Source organism: Pleurodeles waltl, chromosome 2_1 (genome assembly GCF_031143425.1).
Source record: "Pleurodeles waltl isolate 20211129_DDA chromosome 2_1, aPleWal1.hap1.20221129, whole genome shotgun sequence".
NCBI lineage: Eukaryota > Metazoa > Chordata > Amphibia > Caudata > Salamandridae > Pleurodeles > Pleurodeles waltl.
Window position 1 is genome coordinate 34,947,117 of NC_090438.1, and position 19,990 is coordinate 34,967,106.

General features: G+C 47.8%; 1 protein-coding gene across 13 annotated transcripts in view; it reads left to right on the forward strand.

The window, feature by feature from the left end:
- Positions 1–19,990, forward strand: part of MED12 (mediator complex subunit 12) — a 786,294-nt gene that overhangs the window by 600,757 nt on the left and 165,547 nt on the right. For all 13 annotated transcript variants that reach the window (XM_069209253.1, XM_069209261.1, XM_069209285.1 and 10 more), the window contains one exon: positions 10,699–10,898. In XM_069209253.1, coding sequence (XP_069065354.1) covers positions 10,699–10,898 — 200 coding nt within the window. The remainder of the gene's footprint in view (positions 1–10,698; positions 10,899–19,990) is intronic.

Here is a 19,990-nt window from a genome sequence, read left to right on the forward strand (position 1 = left end):
CAGGGACCCTCTGGAGGACCTCTGGGCACCAGACTCCCCTTTCCATTGTCCAGTTTCACGCCAGAACAGGGACTGGGGGTCCCTGAATCGGTGTGGACTGGTTTATGCACAGAGGGCACCAAAAGTGCCCTTCAAAGCATACCAGTGGCTTGGGGAGGCTACACCTCCCAAGCCATGTAACACCTATTTCCAAAGGGAGAGGGTGTAACACCCCTCTCCCAAAGGAAATCCTTTGTTCTCCCTTCCTGGGCTTGAGCTGTTCAAGCAGCAGGAGGGTAGAAACCTATCTGAGGCAGTTTGGGCTGCCCGGAAAACCTCAGAAGGCTGTAGGAGCAATGCTGGGGGTCCTCTAAAGAACCCCCAGAGTGCATGGAATCATACTTCCAATACTTACAACAGTATTGGGGTATGATTGCGACATGTTTGATACCAAACATGCCTAGGGTCGAAGTTACCATTATGTAGCTGGACATAGGCAGTGACCTATGTCCAGCACCCGCATAAAATGGCGTCCCCGCACTCACAAAGTCCAAGAAAATGGATCTGGAGGTCGTGGGGGCACCTCTGCTAATGCAGAGGTGCCCTCACATACAGGTACCTGCACCCTGGGCTAGGAGGGCCTAACATAGGAGTGACTTACAGTGACCTAGTGCAGTTACCTTTAATGAAAAGGGTGCCTGCACCCTTTCACGCAGGCTGCAATGGAGGGCCTGCAGACACACTTTGCATGGGCTCCCCATGGGTAGCACAATACAAGCTGCAACCCATGGGGATCCCCTGGTATCCCAGTGCCCTGGGTACCATATACTAGGGACTTACATGGGAGCACCGGTATGCCAAATGTGGAGTGTAAATGGTTAGAATAACCAAGTTTAAAGGGAGAGAGCATAGTCACTGGGGCCCTGGCTAGTAGGATCCCAGTGCAAAACAGTCAAACACACTGACAAACAGGCAAAAAAGTGGGGGTAACCATGCTAAAAAGAGGCTACTTTCCTACCTTCAGTCTTTGTCCTTCCCAAGAAAGGCTGGTACAAGAAACTGCTTGGGGTTTGCTAAAGGTATTAGAAAGCACAAACCTATTTCAGATGTCGGAGTGGGGATTTCTTTTGGCTTCCAGTGGAGGGCAGTATTTCATTTTAGACCGTTTTTACTGTGCAAAAATCCTTTATGGAAAGCCTCCAGAATATCTGTGGCTATTAATTCAGTAATACATCTCCAGCAGAACATTGAAGTCTTTCAAGCAGTGCCTCAAAATTGAAGTAAGAATTGGAAGATGTAACTTGATGCTCCAGGCCCTGTGGTTTGGACCTTTGGATCTAATAATGTGTAATCGTAAAGACCTAAGATGTCAGTTTTTCAATAGTCTTATCATTGTGTTTTCTTCTTATTTTTTGGCTCGATTTAATATAAACAGAAGAAGGTTGAACTATTAGTATGCTTTTTTCATTCTAAACCTACATATTGCAAAGTGACCCCTTTTGGGGTTTTCCCTTCCATTTTTTAAATTATTTTTGGATTCACCTGCTGGTGATCTTGAACTCTGACTCAGGGGCACTGTCGTTCTGTTGTATGTTGTGTGACCTTAAACATGTTGATATTGGTGTAAAGAAATGGCTCCCTGTTGCAGTTACCCCCCACTTTTTGCCTGATACTGATGCTGACTTGACTAAGAAGAGTGCTGGGACCCTGCTAACCAGGCCCCAGCACCAGTGTTCCTTCACCTAAAATGTACCATTGTATCCACAATTGGCACGCCCTGGCATTCAGATAAGTCCCTTGTAACTGGTACTTCTAGTACCAAGGGCCCTGATACCAAGGACGGTCTCTAAGGGCTGCAGCATGTCTTATGCCACCCTAGAGACCCCTCACTCAGCACAGACACACTGCTTACAAGCCTGTGTGTGCTAGTGAGAACAAAATGAGTAAGTCGACATGGCACTCCCCTCAGGGTGCCATGCCAGCCTCTCACTGCCTATGCAGTATAGGTAAGACACCCCTCTAGCAGGCCTTACAGCCCTAAGGCAGGGTGCACTATACCATAGGTGAGGGTACCAGTGCATGAGCATGGTACCCCTACAGTGTCTAAACAAAACCTTAGACATTGTAAGTGCAGGGTAGCCATAAGAGTATATGGTCTGGGAGTCTGTCAAACACGAACTCCACAGCACCATAATGGCTACACTGAAAACTGGGAAGTTTGGTATCAAACTTCTCAGCACAATAAATGCACACTGATGCCAGTGTACATTTTATTGTAAAATACACCCCAGAGGGCACCTTAGAGGTGCCCCCTAAAACTTAACCGACTATCTGTGTAGGCTGACTAGTTTTAGCAGCCTGCCACAAACCGAGACATGTTGCTGGCCCCATGGGGAGAGTGCCTTTGTCACTCTGAGGCCAGTAACAAAGCCTGCACTGGGTGGAGATGCTAACACCTCTCCCAGGCAGGAATTGTCACACCTGGCGGTGAGCCTCAAAGGCTCACCTCCTTTGTGCCAACCCAGCAGGACACTCCAGCTAGTGGAGTTGCCCGCCCCCTCCGGCCAGGCCCCACTTTTGGCGGCAAGGCCGGAGAAAATAATGAGAAAAACAAGGAGGAGTCACTGGCCAGTCAGGACAGCCCCTAAGGTGTCCTGAGCTGAGGTGACTCTAACTTTTAGAAATCCTCCATCTTGCAGATGGAGGATTCCCCCAATAGGGTTAGGATTGTGACCCCCTCCCCTTGGGAGGAGGCACAAAGAGGGTGTACCCACCCTCAGGGCTAGTAGCCATTGGCTACTAACCCCCCAGACCTAAACACGCCCTTAAATTTAGTATTTAAGGGCTACCCTGAACCCTAGAAAATTAGATTCCTGCAACTACAAGAAGAAGGACTGCCCAGCTGAAAACCCCTGCAGCGGAAGACCAGAAGACGACAACTGCCTTGGCTCCAGAAACTCACCGGCCTGTCTCCTGCCTTCCAAAGATCCTGCTTCAGCGACGCCTTCCGAAGGGACCAGCGACCTCGACATCCTCTGAGGACTGCCCCTGCTTCGAAAAGACAAGAAACTCCCGAGGACAGCGGACCTGCTCCAAGAAAAGCTGCAACTTTGTTTCCAGCAACTTTAAAGAACCCTGCAAGCTCCCCGCAAGAAGCGTTAGACTTGCAACACTGCACCCGGCGACCCCGACTCGGCTGGTGGCGATCCAACACCTCAGGAGGGACCCCAGGACTACTCTGATACTGTGAGTACCAAAACCTGTCCCCCCTGAGCCCCCACAGCGCCGCCTGCAGAGGGAATCCCGAGGCTTCCCCTGACCGCGACTCTTTGAACCTAAAGTCCCGACACCTGGGAGAGACCCTGCACCCGCAGCCCCCAGGACCTGAAGGACCGGACTTTCACTGGAGAAGTGACCCCCAGGAGTCCCTCTCCCTTGCCCAAGTGGAGGTTTCCCCGAGGAATCCCCCCCTTGCCTGCCTGCAGCGCTGAAGAGATCCCGAGATCTCTCATAGACTAACATTGCGAACCCGACGCCTGTTCCTACACTGCACCCGGCCGCCCCCGCGCTGCTGAGGGTGAAATTTCTGTGTGGACTTGTGTCCCCCCCGGTGCCCTACAAAACCCCCCTGGTCTGCCCTCCGAAGACGCGGGTACTTACCTGCAAGCAGACCGGAACCGGGGCACCCCCTTCTCTCCATTCTAGCCTATGTGTTTTGGGCACCACTTTGAACTCTGCACCTGACCGGCCCTGAGCTGCTGGTGTGGTGACTTTGGGGTTGCTCTGAACCCCCAACGGTGGGCTACCTTGGACCAAGAACTGAGCCCTGTAAGTGTCCTACTTACCTGGTTAACCTAACAAATACTTACCTCCCCTAGGAACTGTGAAAATTGCACTAAGTGTCCACTTTTAAAACAGCTATTTGTGAATAACTTGAAAAGTATACATGCAATTTTGATGATTTGAAGTTCCTAAAGTACTTACCTGCAATACCTTTCGAATGAGATATTACATGTAGAATTTGAACCTGTGGTTCTTAAAATAAACTAAGAAAAGATATTTTTCTATACAAAACCTATTGGCTGGATTTGTCTCTGAGTGTGTGTACCTCATTTATTGTCTATGTGTATGTACAACAAATGCTTAACACTACTCCTTGGATAAGCCTACTGCTCGACCACACTACCACAAAATAGAGCATTAGTATTATCTATTTTTACCACTATTTTACCTCTAAGGGGAACCCTTGGACTCTGTGCATGCTATTCCTTACTTTGAAATAGCACATACAGAGCCAACTTCCTACATTGGTGGATCAGCGGTGGGGTACAAGACTTTGCATTTGCTGGACTACTCAGCCAATACCTGATCACACGACAAATTCCAAAATTGTCATTAGAAATTGATTTTTGCAATTTGAAAAGTTTTCTAAATTCTTAAAAGACCTGCTAGGGCCTTGTGTTAGATCCTGTTTAGCATTTCTTTTAGAGTTTAAAAGTTTGGTAAAAGTTTGAATTAGATTCTAGAACCAGTTGTAGATTCTTAAAAAGTATTCCAACTTTTAGAAGCCAAATGTCTAGCACAGATGTGACTGTGGTGGAACTCGACACCACACCTTACCTCCATCTTAAGATGAGGGAGCTAAGGTCACTCTGTAAAATAAAGAAAATAACAATGGGCCCCAAACCTACCAAAATACAGCTCCAGGAGCTTTTGGCAGAGTTTGAAAAGGCCAACCCCTCTGAGGGTGGCAACTCAGAGGAAGAGGATAGTGACTTGGAGGAAAATTCCCCCCTACCAGTCCTATCTAGGGAGAACAGGGTCCCTCAAACCCTAACTCCAAAAATAATAGTCAGAGATGCTGGTTCCCTCACAGGAGAGACCAACACCTCTGAAATCACTGAGGATAACTCCAGTGAAGATGACCCCCTGTTAGCCAGGATGGTCAAAAGATTGGCTTTGGAAAAGCAGCTCCTAGCCATAGAAAGGGAAAGAAAAGAGATGGGCCTAGGTCCCATCGATGGTGGCAGCAACTTAAATAGGGTCAGAAATTCTCCTGACATCCTAAAAATCCCCAAAGGGATTGTAACAAAATATGAAGATGGTGATGACATCACCAAATGGTTCACAGCTTTTGAGAGGGCTTGTGTAACCAGAAAAGTAAACAGATCTCACTGGGGTGCTCTCCTTTGGGAAATGTTCACTGGAAAGTGTAGGGATAGACTCCTCACACTCTCTGGAAAAGATGCAGAATCTTATGACCTCATGAAGGGTACCCTGATTGAGGGCTTTGGATTCTCCACTGAGGAGTATAGAATTAGATTCAGGGGGGCTCAAAAATCCTCGAGCCAGACCTGGGTTGATTTTGTAGACTACTCAGTAAAAACACTAGATGGTTGGTTAACTGGAAATGAAGTGTGTGACTATGTTGGGCTTTATAATTTGTTTGTGAAAGAACACATTTTAAGTAACTGCTTCAATGAAAAGTTGCATCAGTATCTGGTAGACCTAGGTCCAATTTCTCCCCAAGAATTGGGAAAGAAGGCAGACCACTGGGTCAAGACTAGGGTAACCAAAACTTCCACTGGGGGTGACCAAAAGAAAGGGGTTACAAAAACTCCCCAGGAGAAAGTGGGTGACACTAGAAACAAAGAAAAAGAGTCCTCTGTAGGCCCCCAAAAACCAGAACAGGTGGGTGGGCCCCAAGACACAACCCAAAACAAAGGTGGGTACCAGGGTAAGAACTGGGATGCCACTAAGGCATGGTGCCACAACTGTAAACAGTCTGGGCACCACACCAAGGACACTTCTTGTCCCAAAAACAAACCCCAGAACAAAATTCCAGGGGTAACCAGTGTAGCCATGGGAGATGACTCCTCAGATGAGGAGGTCTTCCTAGCCTTCAACTGGAAACAGGGCCCAACAGGTGAGTTGGAGATTCCAGAGGGAAGTAGACACTTCCACCACCTACTGGTGAATGGAATCCCAACCACTGCCCTGAGAGACACTTGTGCCAGTCACACAATTGTGCATGACAGGCTGATGCTCTCAAACCAGTACATCCCAGGTGAGACTGCCAGGGTAAGAGTTAGCCTAGACAGGGTCACTAAGAGGCCTGTGGCTTTAGTGCCCATAGAAGTGGGTGGCACTCTTAGCTGGAGAAGGGTAGTAGTCAGTACAGACCTCCCCCTTGATTGTCTCCTTGGAAATGACTACCCAGAGGTTAGTCAGAGCCCAAGAGAGGAACTGGTCCAGTGCCAGTCCTCTCCCAAGGATTCTGGAAGTCCTGCCTCTGCAGTAAATGCAAGCAGGCCCCAGAAGAAGAAGAAAAGAAAACAGAGTAGGAAGGGTGGACAACCTTTAGCCAAGGTTACAGCAAGCCAAGGAGATTCTGCTCCAGTAGGGGAGAACTCCAAAAATGGCCCTGATAAAGTCCAACCTGACCCACAAGAAGTCCTGGCTAGTCAGGCAACTGTTAAACCTGAGTGGGTGGCTCCTCAGCTAACAGAAGAAAGAGTGGAAGAAGGGTGTTTACTACAAGATGTGGTAACCCCCCACTCTAATACAGCAGACAGGCAACCTGAACCCAAAGAGGCCTGTAACTTAGCCCCTTCCCTTTTAGGTGAAGAGCTAAAGGTGTGGTTCTGGGCACTGACAGCTGTCAGTGGCCTCTGCTGGGTGTTAGCCTTTATGGCTGCACTATCCTTAGCATGGTGGTCTGACCCCATGCCAAATAGCAAGTTAGGCCCCCTGACCCTATTGGTCATGGTGGGGTTACTCCAGCTCTGGATAACCTCTCTGGGTAAGCTAGGGGTAACCCTGGCCAAGATAAGGTTAGCAGAGGTGGATACCTCTAAGACCAAGATAGAAAGAATGGGTGGAGACATTGAAGAGGCAGACAAGAGGCAATTCAGACTAGGTCCTATCACTGTGGAAGTAGGTCAGTTCCCCAAAGGGAATGACCTGAACAGAAGGATGTAAGGCAGAGTAGGCCCTGCAACTAACCAGCCTATTTCTCCTACTCTTCCTCGCCTGACAGACTAGGAAGACTCTCCCAGCTTGGGCTGAGTCTCCTGGCCTGTGGGCTGGGGGGGGGCTTGTGTAAAGAAATGGCTCCCTGTTGCAGTTACCCCCCACTTTTTGCCTGATACTGATGCTGACTTGACTAAGAAGAGTGCTGGGACCCTGCTAACCAGGCCCCAGCACCAGTGTTCCTTCACCTAAAATGTACCATTGTATCCACAATTGGCACGCCCTGGCATTCAGATAAGTCCCTTGTAACTGGTACTTCTAGTACCAAGGGCCCTGATACCAAGGACGGTCTCTAAGGGCTGCAGCATGTCTTATGCCACCCTAGAGACCCCTCACTCAGCACAGACACACTGCTTACAAGCCTGTGTGTGCTAGTGAGAACAAAATGAGTAAGTCGACATGGCACTCCCCTCAGGGTGCCATGCCAGCCTCTCACTGCCTATGCAGTATAGGTAAGACACCCCTCTAGCAGGCCTTACAGCCCTAAGGCAGGGTGCACTATACCATAGGTGAGGGTACCAGTGCATGAGCATGGTACCCCTACAGTGTCTAAACAAAACCTTAGACATTGTAAGTGCAGGGTAGCCATAAGAGTATATGGTCTGGGAGTCTGTCAAACACGAACTCCACAGCACCATAATGGCTACACTGAAAACTGGGAAGTTTGGTATCAAACTTCTCAGCACAATAAATGCACACTGATGCCAGTGTACATTTTATTGTAAAATACACCCCAGAGGGCACCTTAGAGGTGCCCCCTAAAACTTAACCGACTATCTGTGTAGGCTGACTAGTTTTAGCAGCCTGCCACAAACCGAGACATGTTGCTGGCCCTATGGGGAGAGTGCCTTTGTCACTCTGAGGCCAGTAACAAAGCCTGCACTGGGTGGAGATGCTAACACCTCTCCCAGGCAGGAATTGTCACACCTGGCGGTGAGCCTCAAAGGCTCACCTCCTTTGTGCCAACCCAGCAGGACACTCCAGCTAGTGGAGTTGCCCGCCCCCTCCGGCCAGGCCCCACTTTTGGCGGCAAGGCCGGAGAAAATAATGAGAAAAACAAGGAGGAGTCACTGGCCAGTCAGGACAGCCCCTAAGGTGTCCTGAGCTGAGGTGACTCTAACTTTTAGAAATCCTCCATCTTGCAGATGGAGGATTCCCCCAATAGGGTTAGGATTGTGACCCCCTCCCCTTGGGAGGAGGCACAAAGAGGGTGTACCCACCCTCAGGGCTAGTAGCCATTGGCTACTAACCCCCCAGACCTAAACACGCCCTTAAATTTAGTATTTAAGGGCTACCCTGAACCCTAGAAAATTAGATTCCTGCAACTACAAGAAGAAGGACTGCCCAGCTGAAAACCCCTGCAGCGGAAGACCAGAAGACGACAACTGCCTTGGCTCCAGAAACTCACCGGCCTGTCTCCTGCCTTCCAAAGATCCTGCTTCAGCGACGCCTTCCGAAGGGACCAGCGACCTCGACATCCTCTGAGGACTGCCCCTGCTTCGAAAAGACAAGAAACTCCCGAGGACAGCGGACCTGCTCCAAGAAAAGCTGCAACTTTGTTTCCAGCAACTTTAAATAACCCTGCAAGCTCCCCGCAAGAAGCGTTAGACTTGCAACACTGCACCCGGCGACCCCGACTCGGCTGGTGGCGATCCAACACCTCAGGAGGGACCCCAGGACTACTCTGATACTGTGAGTACCAAAACCTGTCCCCCCTGAGCCCCCACAGCGCCGCCTGCAGAGGGAATCCCGAGGCTTCCCCTGACCGCGACTCTTTGAACCTAAAGTCCCGACACCTGGGAGAGACCCTGCACCCGCAGCCCCCAGGACCTGAAGGACCGGACTTTCACTGGAGAAGTGACCCCCAGGAGTCCCTCTCCCTTGCCCAAGTGGAGGTTTCCCCGAGGAATCCCCCCCTTGCCTGCCTGCAGCGCTGAAGAGATCCCGAGATCTCTCATAGACTAACATTGCGAACCCGACGCCTGTTCCTACACTGCACCCGGCCGCCCCCGCGCTGCTGAGGGTGAAATTTCTGTGTGGACTTGTGTCCCCCCCGGTGCCCTACAAAACCCCCCTGGTCTGCCCTCCGAAGACGCGGGTACTTACCTGCAAGCAGACCGGAACCGGGGCACCCCCTTCTCTCCATTCTAGCCTATGTGTTTTGGGCACCACTTTGAACTCTGCACCTGACCGGCCCTGAGCTGCTGGTGTGGTGACTTTGGGGTTGCTCTGAACCCCCAACGGTGGGCTACCTTGGACCAAGAACTGAGCCCTGTAAGTGTCCTACTTACCTGGTTAACCTAACAAATACTTACCTCCCCTAGGAACTGTGAAAATTGCACTAAGTGTCCACTTTTAAAACAGCTATTTGTGAATAACTTGAAAAGTATACATGCAATTTTGATGATTTGAAGTTCCTAAAGTACTTACCTGCAATACCTTTCGAATGAGATATTACATGTAGAATTTGAACCTGCGGTTCTTAAAATAAACTAAGAAAAGATATTTTTCTATACAAAACCTATTGGCTGGATTTGTCTCTGAGTGTGTGTACCTCATTTATTGTCTATGTGTATGTACAACAAATGCTTAACACTACTCCTTGGATAAGCCTACTGCTCGACCACACTACCACAAAATAGAGCATTAGTATTATCTATTTTTACCACTATTTTACCTCTAAGGGGAACCCTTGGACTCTGTGCATGCTATTCCTTACTTTGAAATAGCACATACAGAGCCAACTTCCTACAATTGGCTAAAATCCAGATTGGCACAGTTAACCTATCGAGAAGGCAATAGTGTGTGGTGCATAAGTGCACCCAGAACATGGAAAGTTAAAGACCACAGCTTTTTTTCTTCTCTTGTCAGAATTTTACTAAAACCAGCGGAAGGAAAGCCACCTACAGAACCGGTTCTATGTGACCACAGAGGAAGGGACTGCTCGGTGCCCTGGCCACACCTATGAGAGGGCAAGCAAGCTCTGCAAAAGGGGAGAATAGTTTCCCCATCTCGGAATTTGAGAGTGAGGGGCACCGTGGAACTGTGTGCAGTAGGGCAAAGAAGGACTGATGGAAGAAGTGGCTAGGGTTGCCCTTTGTTACTCCTATGCACTGTTTATGGAGTTTGCAGAGGTCACCTCCACCCACTAGCTGGTGCTAGACATAAATGTGTCACCTATTGGAACACTCTGAGCCTGCAGGAGATCGGAAGAGAGGAGAGGTGACTTCAAATGGTATTCTATGGGTTCACTGGCTTTGGGAGAGGGACAGATCACTTTTATGTGCAGATTCCAATACCCAAGATAGCTTTAACAACCAAGCCCCAAGGTGACCACCATCTTGTGCAGTACACATGTGGAGTCCAGCACTCGCTGGTCAAGACACTTGTGAGAGAACAGTCACTCCCTCTCACTCTCGAGCAAGTGGTGGCATTATCCTTTGAGGTGGATACTTGTCCTCAAAATAATAGTCCACTTTCCTATACTATTATTATAAGGTAATTCTCATCATTGGAGAGTTTTTTGTTTTTGTACACAGTAAATAAGTAACACATTTCTTCACAGTCTAAGATCAGCAAGATGTGTGTTTTATTGTTCTGCAGTTTTTAAATAGCCAAGTAGCATTTGTTTTTGCTGCCTTGATTTGGGTTGATCTCGTCCCACTCTCGTTTTTCTTCTCACTGCAGGGGGTCCTCGCCTCGATACCACTTACAGACCAGTGCGGATGCCACCAGGAAAGCTGGTGCCGAATCGGCCACCCTATACTGGAGTGCTGCCGTCTGGGATGGGAGGCATGATGGGCCTTGAAACTGCTTACAAGCCACCGGTCTACAGGCAGCAGACTCCTGTGCCGAATATACTACGCCAGCAGCTGCAGGCTAAGCTGGTAAGATGAGCCTCTGCTTATGATACAAGGACCGTGTGTGTGGGGGGGGGGGTGCTAAGGGATGGGTTAGTGTGCACTGCTACTGATGCCTCAGTAACTGCTTAATTCTCTGTTTCCTAAACTGAGCCTCCACTAAGTTTAATCACTTAGTTGAGTCACATGGGTGGAGTCCACCCTCCGAGAATACAAAGGTGCACTGGCTCCATCACTGCAAGAAATGGGCTTTCACAGCCAGAGTGCTGCCAGATCACTGACTGTGTCTTCAGACTACTCAGTTTGAATGTGCACTAGTGTCTGCCTTGGCCACCACTCAGCATGAAAGTCTATTTTGCCGGGGGTTTCGTACTTCCATACATCGTCACTCTTTTTCAGCCTTCGCATGCAATATGACCTGTTCATCAAATTGCTATAATTATGCTCATGTTGCCATTACTTAAGGAAGGAATGTACATCTGATGGTGCCTCAGGAAGGAGTTATGTAGCACTATTGGAAGGGACACACGTTCTCTAGCACCGCAGGAATTAATCGCTTAGCCCTACTGGAAGTAAATGTCACCCATTTCTTTACCAGAATGTTTTCTATAGCACTGCAAGAATGAAAATATATTCAAGAGCTCTGTGGTCAAGGAAGAAGTGATGATTGCAAAATCTCTGTATCTAAGACTCAAACTCCTTTTCCCAAGCTTTACTCAGCCCATTCTGGGGTGAAGGCTGTTATGTTTCTGCATTACTCCAGGTCTTCGCTTGAGTCACCCTGTGTTCTTCCAGTAGAGGATTAACTATATGAAAATCAGTGTTACCAAAAGAAGCAGACTGCACAGACTGAGGAAGATGAGCCATTGGCAGCGTGATTTTTAAAGACCCAGACCAGCTGTTTCCTCTTTGGGCCTGGTGTACTGACTCCGGGTGACAGGCTCTTCTGTGTGTACACAAGAATCACTTCTGTCTTCCTCCCAGTAGCGTTTTAGCTTATATACATGTGTTTCACTAGGAATGTCTGATAATCTAATTTCCTAATTTGAGGCGGTAAATAACATTATCTGTATGGCATAGCTCTCCTCCCAGCCCTCAGCCCATTCCTCAAATCCTCCTCCTGCATGAATGCTGACACTCCCAGGGTAGATGATACACATCCTACTGCATTTGTAAGCCATGCTGCCCTCTATGGTCTTATGGGAGGATCAGATGACGCGCTAGCAGCCTTCTGTCTGGATCTTTGTATCCACCTCTCTAAATGCATGATCGTGTCTCACAGCTCACCTCCTCAAAGAACATGCGTCATTGACCTTGGTAACCATCTAAAATAGAGAGCTCCCTTTGCGCCTTGCACCCCCGACCTTTCCTGGAATACATCGTTGTCCTGTGTCCTACCACTAGTTTGTCTCTTCGCTGCATAAAAACTTTTTCACTGCGCTGCCCTGCAAACCTACTACACCAGCAGAACCCTAAAAGAGTAGCCCTGTTTGGGAGTTGTAGCTCTTGCAGATGTATAAGGAAGAACATAGGCCTCTTCAGACTTGCATGTGCTAACTAGATGGGGCTGAGGGTAAGTGGTTAGTGTAGGTAAAACATAGGGATTAAACATCTTCTTGTAGCAACATTGGTTCTGTATGGTATGATGAGACAGAGGAAGTGAAATTGAAAGCTATGGTGGTCTCACCTGGAAGGAGCAGCTATCACTGAGGGGTGACTGGGGGTCTATACCAGTAGAGCTTTGGAAGGGGGCTTCCAGGATAGAGAGGTAGTTCAGCCATTCTCTCTAGCTCTGACGGGATTTGCACAGCCACTGGGATCTAAGGAAGGTTCCTAATAACAGCATAGATGTGCTCTCTTCACAGTCAAACCCAGAAGAAGTTGAACATTTTCTTTCTGCACCCATTATAGAGTGGCCATGATCTTGTATGCTATAATTTTTAATTTACTAGAAGTTTTCCAAGTACTTTAAGTTAGTAGAAAACGTATTCATCGTTCTGGAATTTTCATTGATATTTATGGATATAAAATGACTCTGCCTGCAAGTGTGATCCCAGAATACTTTACAAAACTGTGATTTTTCTTTTTGTTTATACAGATTTGCCTCTTTAAAAGGTTTTTAAAATAATCAAATCAAACAATGACTGGACAAAATACTGAAATATGGCTTTTTTTTTTTTTAAACAGCAGAAAATGAAAGAATATGAATGGATGGGCATTACAGCTATACATAGAAAAAGTGCTCTGTGCCTTTCAGAGCCTTGCCTGCCCTTCTGTCGAGGGCACACCTCTGGCAGTTGAATTGCAGTTGACTGCCAAGCTTGAGTAAGGTATTAGTTTCTGGTGCATACTTCTAACTGCAGATTGCTCGCCTTAAGACTGGACCAGGAGATTTTTCTCAGCAATGCTCTGGCACCAACAGTAAGTGGTGGCAGTAGGCTGTGCGATGACTTTGTAACACCCTGGAAGTGACTAAGCATAGCCGCATATGTGCCAATCGTACTCACTATCCGATTCTTTCTTTCTGTGCCCCTCTAGCTGGATACACAGCTCTCCTTCCAACTTGTTGGTGACGTTCAAACCTTTACAGTAAAGAGTCCCACAGACGATGTCTCCTCAAAAAGCCGCGCAGTGAATGCTGGAAGCATTGACCTGGAAGACGTGTCTCTGGTGCGTGGGTTCTAGGCACAACTCAAAACTGTGGAATAAATGTACCCTCATGCACCTGGAGGCAAAACTCTACATCGCCAAACAAGAGATCAATGTCGACCAATAAATTCTTCTCCAAGTCATGGGACTGTGATTTGGTCGTTCATTAAATCTCTTTGCCTCTCAGAGTCTTCCAATAAACTAAAACAAAACAAAAAATCACATTCAGAGCAAAAACAGCAAGCAGGTCTCAACCCCATTCTGCTACTTATATTCAGCTGAGAAGGTGTGAGGGCTTCGATCTATGGGTCATCCCCCAAAGTGTCTTCTGCACATTCCAGCCTTCTGGGGGGGGAGGGAGGGTGGTATGCTGTAGTTTCTTTTTGTGTTTTTTTTAGATGAACCCCAACTCTCTGTCATGCCTTCTGACCCCCAAAAACCCATAAGGGGCTCCAATCCGAACACCAGTATCTGACCTCGAGAATTTGGCTCTTTCCAGACTTGTCACGCTATGAAATCACAAAGGCCCAACAAGTCAGTTTGCAACTAGGCTCAAATCTTTGACCTCTGCCTCAACACCACCACTGTCAGAGGCTAGGTATATTATTTTCTTCAGGCTTACAATCCATCCTCACTGTACTGATAACTCCCCAGAGACTGAGTTAGACTTGCAGCCTGGTCCATCAGCAGAAAGGGATCTTTGGACTGGTTGTGTGAGGGGCAACCAAAGTGCTTGATTTGTATCTTCTGTTTAATCCTAAGCAGATGTGTTAACTGAGATCTTTCAACCTGGTCCAACTTCCTTGGCCCCTCTGATCAATCGACTTGCTGCCAGGTTGCATAGGCCAACCCCAGTGAATCCTGATTTGCTAGCAATGCACCCTACTCCTGAAAGCATGGTGGTACAGATATTAAGCAAAGTCACACCTAATGGTGTTCCAATCAATCCTCCCAATAGAGTCGTAATATATTATTGCCTTCGGACAGAGATTATTCTGATCAGCCGGTTTGACCTTAAGAGCTTTGAATGTGGTTTGCCTTCTGGGTCAGTTTAGAAGCCCTCAGGGCCTTGCTGCCTTAATACTTGATATCCAGGATGAGGCTAAATATGTTGTGCATGCTGTTTTGGACACTATGAATTGTGGGGGCATTGCTGTGGGCCCCAATGTAGTGCTTAGAAGACAGGCCTGATTGCGGTCAACTAGATTTTGAGGGAATATCCTGGCATCCCTTTTGCTCTTTGACTGCTCTAGCTTGTTTAGTAACAGTGCTGATATGGTGCTCAAAACTATTTAAGGACAGTTAAGCAGCCCCTGGGACTATTGTCTCTCACCAAGCAGTTCCATCTACAGTAGTGTAAATTAAGAGGTTATTCCTGGGGGCTAGCCTACAGGCAACATCAGCCTTTCCAACCCACCGAACAGCAGGGGACTCATTCTTTTCAGGGCAGAGGGCCCACAGGCATTACTGCAGTTCACAGTGGGTGTCTGAACGCTTTCAGTTTGCTGTGATCCTCTTCAGCCTTACCTCGGCCCTTCGTGTTCACAATAGTGATGGGGGTGCTCGTGGCCCGCAAGCGTTGGAGATCCGGGATATATGGTTTCCTTAACTTATGACTGACTGCGTCAAGTCTGCCTTCTGACTACTCAAGGCAGACTTGACACAGTCAGTCATAGACCACCTCCGGAGGAAGGCCAAACTCCAGACCTCTTGGGGTTTCCATTACAAGCCTAGGTATTACCTGTTCCCCATGAGGAGGATGCCTTTCATTGATGCTGCTCTTTACAAAGTGGTGTTCAAGTACTTTCCAGTGCCACACCAAGTTTGAAACATTCAAGATATGATCCTGATGCTTCGGGTTCAATCCTGGGTCTTTCTGAGAATGGCTCTGTGGCTTCTGGACTTATAGCTTCCTGCATCTAACTGTGCCCCAACGTCAGATGGCCTATGCTGGCCCTGCAGTGGAGCCTCACTTTACTGTGGCTCTCTGCCTCCATCAGATCTTGCCTGAAAAGACTCAGGATCTTCTGTGGTGGCAGACCTATTTCAATCTGACCAGCAGCAGGAAACTCTTCCTTCTACATTCAGACTTTATGGTTGTGACGGATGCATTACTGCTGCGAAGTGGGGTTACCTGGGAGATTTCCAGTCCTTTAGTCTCTGGTGAAGAGCCAGCGTCACATGAGCCTTGGGCTGATTCATCTCACCCTGCGAGCCTTCCTGGATCCATCAAGGGGAGATTGGTGCTGATACTCATGGACAACATGACTGCCATGTGGTTTTACAACAAGCAGAGCAGAGTGTGGAGTCCTTGGGTTTGTGCCTGGAGGCCCTACACCTATGAAAGTGACTGGACCGGCAAAAAACGTTTTTGGTAGCCAACCACCTGAGGAGGTCTCTGAATGACAAAGCACACAAGCTGAGCAAATGCAACCTGGTGGATCACAAGTGGTATTTCCAGTCAATGTGACAAGGGTTATCTTTGACCAGCGGGGTATGCTGTGGTTAGATCTGTTTTACTGGTTAGAATAATCAGTGCCCACTGTACTGCGCACTGGAGTTTCCTCCAGGAATGTCTTTAGGTGACGTATTCCTTCTATGATGAGACAAGGGTCTCCTTTACACGTTCCTTCCATTGCCTCTCCTTCCTCAGTCTGTCCTCAAGTTTTGAGTAAAATCAGGACAGACTGGGCCCAAGTCATCTTAATAGCCCCGATTGGGCCTGGAGAGTATAGTACCAGAGTGCCTAAGCATGAGCGTTTACTCTCGATCTGACTACAATTTCGGCAGGACCTTCTGTCTAAGCAACAGGCAAGAGTCTTGTACAGGGGTCTCTGCAACGTACATCCCCATGCAGTACCGTTAAACACGTTAAGTCTTGAAGGCCGCAATAGTTGATGTTAACCTTGCAGCCCGACGCCCATCAATAAAGTCCATGTACGCTTGGGAGCAAGTTGTGTGGTCCTCATCATACTGGCCCTCTGTAGGCCAAACTTTCGAATGCGCTGTTAGATTTTTCATTGTTCCAACTAGACCTTTCAGTGGGCACAGTTAAGTTATCTGTCACGCCCTCCCTCACCCCCCCCCCAAAAAAAAGAAGCCATTCGTCATGCTGTCATGGGACTTGAACTTCGTATTGACATTCCTTATGTCAATACCTTTTGAACCAATGCACAGCCGCTCACTGCTTCCTCGGTTGTTCATAACTCTTCTAATAGCCATCACCTCTCAACACCACATAAATGAACTGCCACTCTGTGCTACTGCTCTACCTCCCGGACAGGTTGGTACTGAGGACCCAGGCAGCTTTCTTGCCCAAAGTTGTGATGCCTTTTCATGTTGACCGATCCATTTCTCTGCCAACATTTTTCTCTTCACCTCATCCTTCAAAGGAGGAAGAGAGACTTCATCGGCTCAACCCCGAAAGCACAGTGAATTTTTACATTAACCATACAAAGGACTGTAATGCGAACGGTCAGCTCTTTGTAGGATTTGTTTTAGCAAAGAAAGAGAAGGTGGTACAGAGAAGGACCTTGTCAAGATGGATGCCTTTTGCATTAAATTCTGCAGTGCACCCATGAGAGGCAGTATGGAGTCATAACAGAGCCATGTTGCACCACCTATCAACGTGTTGGAGCATTGTAGATCAAATTCCCTCATCCAGCCTAGGTTCACTCACAACATAAAGAATCTGCAGTGAGAGCATCCACCAGAAAGACCATTACTGCAGGTAAGTAACTTATTTGTCTTGTCTCTCGCTATCCACCCTCCTGACTCTCCGAAGAGAGGTGCTGCATAGTTCACACACTCAGCAAAGATTTCTGTGCTGGGTAAGTTTGATTACAAGTAATGCCATCATATCTTTACTTCAGATAATAAATACAGATCAGATTTACACACGTTCTCCTGTCTGTGGGAAACACAATATTAAGTCACAGTCTACTTTTGGTTTGAAAATTGTCATACGCTTATTTCTCCAACTGGTTTGTGTTTGAAAGTAATTGGCTGCCTTTAAAACAAAATTGAGAAGAATGTCCGTTTAGATATGGGCAAGCATGTTGTAGGTAACTAGGTTTTGTTTGTCGGGAAGGTCAGCCAGAAGTATTGGGCCTCTCTCCTTTGGGAACTGTTCTCTGGTAAATGCAGGGATAGACTCCTGACACTGAGTGAGGCAGATGCCCAGTCCTATGACCCTGACTGAGGGCTTTGGAATCACCACTGAGGACTATAGTTTCACTGAGACTCGGAAAACCCTGAGTCAGTCCTGAGTATACTTTGTAGATTTTTCAGTAGAAGCACTAGGTGGTTGGTTGAAGGGAGGTAAGGTGTAGGATAATGATGGGCTTCATAATTTAATTATGAAGGAACATCTGATAAGCAACTGTACTTCTGAAAAGTTGCATCAGTACCTGGTGGACCTTGGGCCAGTCTCTCCCCAAGAGTTGGAGAAGAAGGCCTAACACTGGGTAAAAACCAGAGTGACCAAAACTAGACATGGAGGGAGTGACCAGAAGAAAGAGGACACTACTACAGTCTACTGGTGAGTGGAATCCCAGGCATTGCCCTGAGGGATACTTGTGCCAGTCACACCATTCTGCATGACACGCTGGTACTCAAACCAGGATATCCCAGGTGAGACTGCCAGAGTAAGAGTTAACCCTGGAGAGGCTACTGTTAGGCCTGTAGATGTAGTGCCCCTAGAAGTAGCTGAGTCCCTGAGTCGGAGAAGGGTGGTAGTCAGTACAGACCTCCCCCTTGACTGCCTCCTTGAAAAGGACCACCCAGAGGTTGGTCTAAGCCAAAATGAGGCAGTGGCTCAGTGCCAGTCCTCACCCAAGTATTCTGGAAGTGCTGCCCCTGCAGTTAGTGCAAGTAAGTCCTAGAAAAGGAAGGAAAGCTGGGCATCTTTTAGCCGAAGTTCCAGTGAGCCAAGGAGATTCTACCCAGTAGAGGAAAACTCTAAAGTTGGCACTGGTGAAACCCTACCTGACCTACTGTAAGCCCTGACTAGGCAGGCAACTGTTAAGCCAGAGATGATGGCTCCTCAGCTTACAGAAGAGAGTGGAAGGAGGGTGCTTACTACAGGATGTACTAACCCCCAACTCTAAAACAGCAGACAAGGACCCTGAACCCAAAGAAGCCTGTATGTTAGCACCTTCACCTGTCAGTGAAGAGCTAAAGGAGTGGTTCTTGGCACTGACAGCTGTCAGTGGCCTCTGCTGGGTGCTAGCCTTTATGGCTCCACTGTCCCTGGCATGGTGGTCTGACCCTATGTCAAATAGCAAGCTAGGTCCCCTGACCCTATTGGTCATGGTGGGGTTACTTAAGCTGTGGGTAACCTCTTTGGCTAAGCTGGGGGTTGCCCTGGCTAGGATTAGGTTAGTTTACTCACGTTGTGGGTATCCTCTTTGCCTAAGCTGGGGGTTGCCCATGCTAAGATAGGGTTAGCAGAAGTGGTCACTCCTGATTCCAAGACAAAAGGAATAGGTTAGGACACTGAAGAAGCAGTCAAAGGGCCTTGTGAATTGGGTCCTATTACTATTCAGGTAGGTCAGTTCCTCAGAGGGAATGACCTAGACAGTCCAGCCTGTCCCCTTACTACTCCTCTCCTGACAGACTAGGAAGACTCTCCCAGTTTTGCTTGAGGCTCCTGGCCTGTGGGCTGGAGGGGGATTGTGTAGGGAACTGGGTCTTTGTTGCAAAAAACACACACACACACACACTTACACACACACACTCTTACACACACACTTACACACACACACACACACACTCTTACACACACACACACACACTCTTACACACACACACACACTCTTACACACACACACACACTCTTACACACACACTCTTACACACACACTCTTACACACACTCTTACACACACACACTTACACACACTTACACACTTACACACTTACACACACACTTACACACACACACACTTGCACACACACTTACACACACACTTACACACACACACACTTGCACACACACTTACACACACACTTACACACACACACTTACACACTTACACACACACACTTACACACACACACTTACACACACACACACACACACACTTACACACACACACACTTACACTTACACTTACACACACACACTTACACTTACACACACACACTTACACACACACACTTACACACACACACTTACACACACACACACACACTCTTACACACACACTTACACACACACACACACTCTTACACACACACACTCTTACACACACACACACACTCTTACACACACACTCTTACACACACACTCTTACACACACACTCTTACACACACACACTTACACACACTTACACACTTACACACACACTTACACACACACACACACTTGCACACACACTTGCACACACACTTACACACACACTTACACACACACACACTTACACACACACACTTACACACACACACACACACACACACACACACACACA